This window comes from Brassica napus, chromosome C7, assembly GCF_020379485.1.
Source record: "Brassica napus cultivar Da-Ae chromosome C7, Da-Ae, whole genome shotgun sequence".
Taxonomy (NCBI): domain Eukaryota; kingdom Viridiplantae; phylum Streptophyta; class Magnoliopsida; order Brassicales; family Brassicaceae; genus Brassica; species Brassica napus.
Window position 1 is genome coordinate 48,867,829 of NC_063450.1, and position 7,432 is coordinate 48,875,260.

Consider the following 7,432-nt stretch of genomic DNA (forward strand, 5'->3'; position numbering starts at 1 on the left):
ATTTTATGTTATCTATAAAAAAATTGCAAACTTTAAGAAAATTAATTGGTTTTATTAGATTACTATTGGTAAAAGTTGTTGAAAATTAAAAATTACAGAAAACGATAAATTTATTATAGTGATTTAATGCGTTTTTCTTAATATGTGTCAAAACACTAAAAAATCTATCTTTTAGGAACATAAGGAGTATGTGTTTCAAAAAAAAAGGAACAGAAGGAGTATATGTTAACAAAAAATGATTTAACATTCGCTTGACCTAATAGAGAGTAAATAAATTCACTTCGACGTTTAGTAAATAATATTAACTATAACTGAAAACATATCAATTCATTTTTCATTTATATAATAAGAAATAAAAAATCTATAATATTTACATATACATAATTTATATCCAAAATAAAATAACTACAACAATTAATAAATATAAATTAACTTAATCTATTTATTAACTATTTTATAAATTATAACAGAATAAAATATATACATGTATTTTAATATATACTTCAACTTATTATCAACAAGTAAGAAAAAAATTAACCATACGCTAATATACGTTATATAACCCTGCGGTTTTCTGTTAATATACACTAACCATTACGTTAGGATAATCCTATGTTATATAACAATAAATAAATTAAATTATTTTAACATATTAAAAATATTACAGAAAAATGTTATGAATGCTTGATATTTATATCAAACCATCAATCAATCATAAATCGCCAATAAAAATCAAATTAAATATTTTTAATATATTAAAAATATTACAGAAAATGTTACATATTTACAGAAAGAAAAGAAAAATTACAAATCAACATTATATCCGTAGGCGAAGATCTAAAACAGAAAAATATGATTACAAAAATACAGCATATGATTACAAAGAACAAAGAACCGAGCATACGCCGAATCAACTTTTAAATTGCTACTAATTTATAAAATAGATTTTGATTATGATTTATACACAAATATGAATTTGTTTTAAAAAATAATTAAAAACAATATATATATATATATATATATGTATATATATATATATATATGTATATATATATACCCGCCCTTTGGAAGGGAGAGTCAGAATTTAGTTTTGAAAACTACATGCTAAGAAAATATAGTTAAAAAGGAAAAAAAAAAATTATGATTAAAACTTAAAAGGCATTTTAATTTGATTTTTAAGAAAAGAAAGAAGTAAATTAATCCCAAACAATTTGTATGTATCCCAAACACTCTTAGTGAGACAGCAAGCTCTATAGAAAGAGGTTTTCGGCCTCCATGGAAAAAGAAAACCTAGCCACTCTGCGTCTGTACTTGGCCGCTCTCATTCCCTTTTATCTCTCAGGTAGATTCAATCCAATCATGGCGAATCAAGGCGTAGATACCTGGAAGACTAGAACTCGACGGACGGTTGCGTGGTGATATTCTTTTTATGGCTCTCTATTTCATGATCTTTTTTATTTCTTCGTGACGGTTTTCAGTTATATGTGCTGGGGTTTTTTTTGAACAATTAATGGTTCCTGTATTTATAGCAAAGCTCGGTCCCATGAGGGCATGAGGAATCAAACATTCAGACGGAGCGCTCTTACTTGCATTTTATCAAGATCGAAACCAAAGTAGGCACAAGATCTTTGTTTCAATTATGTGTGGAGTAAGAAACAATTTTCTTTTGACATATCTTTGTTGTGTTTCTGTCTGTGCAGAATACTCTCTGTGATCTTCCACGCTCTTCTTCTGTGACCAGGAAGTTTTTTAACATACCCTTGGAGTCCAAGGTGCGTCACTGTCTTGTTTTCATCTGCATATCATGGCTAGGTTAGGATGCTAACCAAATATATTTTTCTTTGCAGCACCGCATCTTTTTTCATGTTTACTGCTGATAAGAGGGTGCCTTCGCGGTGGTCTCCTCAAGGTACATTCTTTGTCACAGCAGCTGACCACAACATGGTCATTATTTGGGGCTCAAGATATTGTACGGACTTTGGCCAACTCTTGCGTTTTTGTCATTATCAGGTATTTCTTCGTATTTATATTGAAATAATCAATCATGCTTTCTCTCCTTAAAAAAAAAAAGAAGAATTTTTGACCCTCTCTCCTTTTTTTTTTTGTTTTTGTTTTTGTCATTGAAGGTAGAAGAGTTTGATATTTCCCCAGGTGAAAAATACCTGGTCACCTATAGCAAACCAAAACCAAGTGATCCAAATGTGATGAGTTTGATATTTTCTTCCCAAAATTTCTCTGTGTTGCAAAATTGTTCTAACTTGTGCCGTTTGCAGGGACTCTGGCTTAAGATCTTCGATGTGAAAACTGGGACAGCAATCGTTGGACTAAATAATGTTGATGTTGCTGATTCCCCCCAGTGGCCTCTTATTATAAGGTATTTTCTTTAACTGCATTTAAATTTTTATTATTATACAAGTTCATTGATGTGTTAAATGTTTTTCCATGCAGATGGGCTGGGGGTAAAGATGATAAATTCTTTGCCATTATTAGCAAAAACAAGACTGTAGCTGTCTACGAGACCAAGAAATTCAACCTGTTGGGCAACGCCCCACTGCTCCTTGATGATGTTATAGATATTTCCTGGTCTCCTACTCAAGCTGTACTTGCAATACTGTTGAAAGCAAGTGACAAGCAGCCTGTCAAGGTTGTTCTTCTGCAATTCCCCAACAACGTTAAGCTGGCCGAGAAGGATCTTACCGCTATTCTTGGCGACTGCACGATGCGCTGGCAGAGCAATGGTGAGTACCTCGCTGTCAATACTTACGGGGGATTTGAGTTTTTCCGCATCAAAGAGGAAGGCATACCCACAGATTCTCTCAGGGTGGACAAGAAGATCCTGGCTTTTGCGTGGGAGCCTAGCGGTCACCGATTTGCTGTGATTTACGGAGACGAACCAACTCTATCTGTCAGTTTCTACTCGATGAAGAAGACACCTGGAAAGGTCACAGAGCTTACTACTTTGAGCAACAGGCAAGCAGATGCTCTATTTTGGTCGCCCAAAGGCAATCGCATTGTTCTTGCTGGATTGAAAGAGGGCAACCTTGAGTTTTTTGATGTGGATCAGCTTGCTCAAATTTCCCCAGTTGCAAACGTGGTGGCCAACCAGGTTGCTTGGAATCAAAGTGGAAAATATGTTGCCACGGTGTTTACAACTCCACAAGAGAAGTTTCATAGTGATTGTCACAGTGAACCAGATGACCCTCGTGAGAGTTTTACTATCTGGTCCTCCGATGGAAAGCGTCTTTTTGTTCATCAGTGTCAATTTCCTATAACCCAGGTAAAGTACAATTATGACATAGTTTCTCTTGGTAGAATACAGAACTGGCTTACTCATATTCTTTATTTTCGCTGATTGGTTGCAGCTGGATTGGCGCCCTTACGGAGGAATCATAGATGATGACATGCTTAAGAAGCAATGAAGAAGAATGCTTTACTCTTTATATAAATTTATGCAAGTATTTAAACTTCTTATGTTATTTGTCAACTTCTCTGCAAGTATTCTCTTTGGTAGAATAAATAACTTGTTTTTTCTTATTTTTGTCAGCACTCATTTAACTTGTTATAAAGCTACTATTTGGTCCAATAGAGGTAGGAAGATTATGCCTTTGAATGTTTAACACATGTACGCTGCTTTTGTTTTAGTATTCGAGCATCATTGTTGTTTAGCAGAGAGCACATTTGTTCAACTCATCATATGATGTAGCTAGTTTTCTTTATTTTTTTATTCTTATATTACAAAGTGAGAAGACTTGTGATAGCTGCTGCATTATTAACAGTTGCGTATATGAATTATAGACCCATAGCAAAAAGGTAAACCTTGTTTTACAAGCTCCCGTTTGTTTTCGTGTGTGTGTCTATATGTTCATCACAAACAACAAAACGTGTCTTTCTCGCATACAGTTCGTGTTGTGTTTATATGTACCAACAGAGACTCTTGCTTCTTTTTCCTTCTTTCTTTTTGTGTTAAATGATGCTGTAATTAGTCAGAAAGAGATGAAAGTTTTAATATGAAAAGAGTTTAAGGTGTCTTCTCAGTATATGGTTTTATATCCACATGTATTAGAACCAAAATGTAACCAAAATTTTTACAACAACATTGAGAAATCCATTTAGTTCCATGGGGAAAGTGAGAGAAAAAGAAGAAAACTTTTGCTATTGGTTGGCTCATGTGCTTATATTTGTCCAATAAAACAGTTTTAGTTGTTAATTCCAGTCCCAAGATTGAGAAGCATTCCCGTTTCTTTTTCTCCAACTGAAGTTTCAAACCGTTCACCTGGGCTTCAACGATTGGAACCCATTTCTCGGCAGCCAGGCTGCAGAACAGAGAGAGAGAAAAACTCTTGAAAGTAGTCTATCCAAGGTAACCTTTTGTTTTTCTATTAGTACCAATGAATGTTTGCTTTTTTTTTTCCTCAACGAGACTGTTAGCTATTTGAGCTGGAAACTATGTTATGGAACCATGTTTCACTTTCAAAAGGAAGATAATGGTTTGTCACTTGTACCCAAGTGTCTATCTAAAAACACAATGAAGTAAAACAAAGGAAAAGAATGCTCATAAAGCTACTGGCCACGCCTGTAGTGTATACATAAACATTGTTAATTCTTTTTTTTTTTTTTTTTTTGTTTAATCTGGGGGTATCCCAGGCCCATGGAGAGGTCCAGACTAATCCCCAAGGGGAGGTGCAGCCCACGGATAGATCTTCTCTCCGGGTATTCAAATGGGCCCTAAAGCATAGGCCCATATCCGTGTTAGGTAACCAGGATAATTGTGACTTAGTTTCGCGCAGCAGGTGGATCGAACCTGAAACGTGGTGGCGTCTCAGTCTCGTCTCCTTACCACTCGACCACAGTCACCCGGTCAACATTGTTAATTCTTTAGCAACGCAATTGATCATTACCAAAAACAAAAGAAAAAGGTTATGGCTTCGTGTTGCTATGCAATCAAAACTTATTAAGTGCTTAGTATACCGTCCAAATTTAAGACCTGAGAAGAACACATATTCATAGCACTCCCCCAAAAATATAAATAAAAAAATTTCATAGTATATAAAATCGGCAACTTGTGATTTGTCCCCTGCGGAAAGTTAATGAAACTCCAACCATGTGAAAAATGTATTCAATCTTTCGTAATTCTATATTCCAACTATGTTCTCTGCAAGTATCTTTGGTCTTTTACCCTTGACGAGTTCGGTAAGAATCTTACCGTTTTCTCCCATGACGATCACTCCATGCCGCTAAAAAAGTTGTTGTCTAGTTTTGTAAAATGATTCAGATAAAAAAAATTATTATGAACCTTTTACCGACGCTTTCCCCACACGTCTGGAGACCATGCCAAAGAATCAAGCCAAGCCAAGCCAACCATTGAAGTAACTAGGGATCGTTACCCGCGCTTTTTTGCATTTTAATCTCTTTTTGTCTCTTGCTTACGAATCTACCATTCAGTTTTTCAATGCATTTTATTTTCACTCTCTTCTCTTGTCTTGTTTACATTTGTTTTCACGTTCTGTCGTTTGATTTGTCTTAGTTTTGGCTTGTGTAATAACTTAACCCTGCTCATTCTTCTTTCATTATTTATTGATTGATATTTTTATCTCGTTTAGCTCTATGTTGCCATTAATTTGCTCGAATCATTTTTCATCATTTGCTTCGTATTCTTTTCATATTCATTAACTATTTTCTCCAAACTCTTTAAATCCTAAAAATCATACGTGTTCTTTTGTTTATTAAATCACATATTAAATATTGTCGAAACTGTTTATTTATTCTAATAAATCCTTACGTTTATAACTAAGATGATATGATAAAAAACTGATTATAAGTTAGTTGAAATTAAAGTCTAAAGTATAAGTTATTAAACTTGCAATCCTTCTTTTTGTCATCCAAGATAGCTTTAGTCAAATCAATTATATTGATTTAGAAAACTCATAAGCTATTTCAATCCCAAACAACAAAAAACAGGCGCATTTGTTATTGACGCTGCGACGGGTTTCATTTACTATAAACATAATTGTTTGTCACAACTGTTAATAAACCCAAATGTGTTTACAAAAACTACCCATATAAGAGATTCTTACTCATTTCTCTTTCTCTATTCATCTCCTATATTAGTAGCTATCATAATACAATCATCATACAAAGGATATATCTCTTGGTCTATTTATATGTTGAGGAAAGGCCTCGATATGTTGAGGAAAGGCCTCGAAATGGAGCTTCCAAATAATGATTTCCAGGCAACACATTGCACGTTAACCTCCACAACGGGATCAATGGATCTGCAGCTACCGCTACATGTCGAGTCGAACGTAGCTACACATATGTTCCCTGCTTGTGCCTTTCATTCACAATCTGCAATTCTCCCAAGAACCATAATCAATGTTAAATGAGGTAAAAGTTTTAGAGTCACAACAAACTTTGTATAGCCAAGCCCAATAAACCAAACACCCAACGTAACATCCCCACTTGCCTATTTGTGCAGAAAATGACTTGATCATTATATAGTAGCACCGAGAAGTTAGATGGAGAATGAGGTATGAATGCAAAGTAGACAAAACAGTTAAAATCTTACTGATTTTGAAAATATAAGAAATTAATTCTCTTGAAATGGCGTATAACTGTCCAATAGCGTGACAGAAGTACTTGTTCATGTTCTCACCAAACTTTCAATTCTAAATGTATATATAAATCTATTAAAGTTATTGTCAGCACTCTGTTGCGATATTTGTTAGCTAAAATAATCCATCCAACATAATAGGAAAAAGAAACCAATGAAATTGCAAAGCTAACCATCAGTTGAGATGCTTTTATTGTCCTGACACACTGCAAGCTTAGTGATTTCACTGTCAAAAGCAACAAACTCAGCAGTCATATACATCCGAGACATTTATTTACAAACAGTTCATAGCATAGAAAAAACATATTATTATGTTACAGATGATAAGTTTGATGCATAAATACAATTTAGAATTTTTTTTCAACTAAACATGTGTGCCTACTGAATTACCTTACAACACCCACTGCATTGTGATTTTGGCATGTTAAAGCTGAGAATCAACATTGGAGCTTGCGTTAGCATTTGGAACATGAAATATAGCACCATCAATTTCAAGTGTTAATTCCATTGACAATAACTGTGCAAAAAAACTCTGCTAATAAGGTAATCGTGATTTGTAATTCTTTACATCTTAGTGTCGTGCAACTTCAAAACGATAGACACTTACAATCGACGGCTCTCAAAGATGGACCGCAAACCATCTAATGATATGCTTACCTCGTCGTATAAGTAATGCATGTCACTTTCCTCCCATGGGTAACGTTGCTGGTGCAGATCAATTTCCTCCACCTCTTCCTCATCATTAGGATGCTATGCAATATACCCTCTGTAAGGTTTAAATTTATGTCGCTAGAATTATCAGAGAAAGAAATATAAAGTACC

The 7,432-nt window shown here is 34.3% G+C and overlaps 1 protein-coding gene across 2 annotated transcripts; it reads left to right on the top strand.

Moving 5' to 3' along the window:
* The first annotated feature begins 1,083 nt into the window (after positions 1 to 1,083).
* LOC106414408 (eukaryotic translation initiation factor 3 subunit B) lies at positions 1,084 to 3,714 on the top strand. 2 transcript variants are annotated; one of them, XM_048763036.1, is made up of 7 exons: positions 1,084 to 1,415; positions 1,530 to 1,613; positions 1,701 to 1,772; positions 1,848 to 2,010; positions 2,127 to 2,374; positions 2,449 to 3,277; positions 3,363 to 3,714. In XM_048763036.1, the coding sequence occupies exons 4-7, from the start codon at positions 1,864 to 1,866 to the stop codon at positions 3,417 to 3,419; spliced, it is 1,281 nt and encodes a 426-aa protein (XP_048618993.1). In that variant the 5' UTR covers positions 1,084 to 1,415; positions 1,530 to 1,613; positions 1,701 to 1,772; positions 1,848 to 1,863; the 3' UTR covers positions 3,420 to 3,714. The 2 variants fall into 2 exon arrangements, with proteins under 2 accessions (XP_048618993.1, XP_013710525.1); XM_013855071.3 differs by having other exon boundaries at positions 1,088 to 1,613; positions 2,127 to 2,201; positions 2,274 to 2,374.
* Positions 3,715 to 7,432: the final 3,718 nt, after the last annotated feature.

Excerpts from the sequence above, each read along its gene's own strand:
- LOC106414408 (XM_048763036.1), top strand. The coding sequence starts at position 1,864 with ATGTTTACTGCTGATAAGAGGGTGCCTTCGCGGTGGTCTCCTCAAGGT. Across the intron at positions 2,375-2,448 it reads CAGTGGCCTCTTATTATAAG|ATGGGCTGGGGGTAAAGATG; the intron begins GTATTTTCTTTA and ends TTTTCCATGCAG. Across the intron at positions 3,278-3,362 it reads GTCAATTTCCTATAACCCAG|CTGGATTGGCGCCCTTACGG; the intron begins GTAAAGTACAAT and ends GATTGGTTGCAG.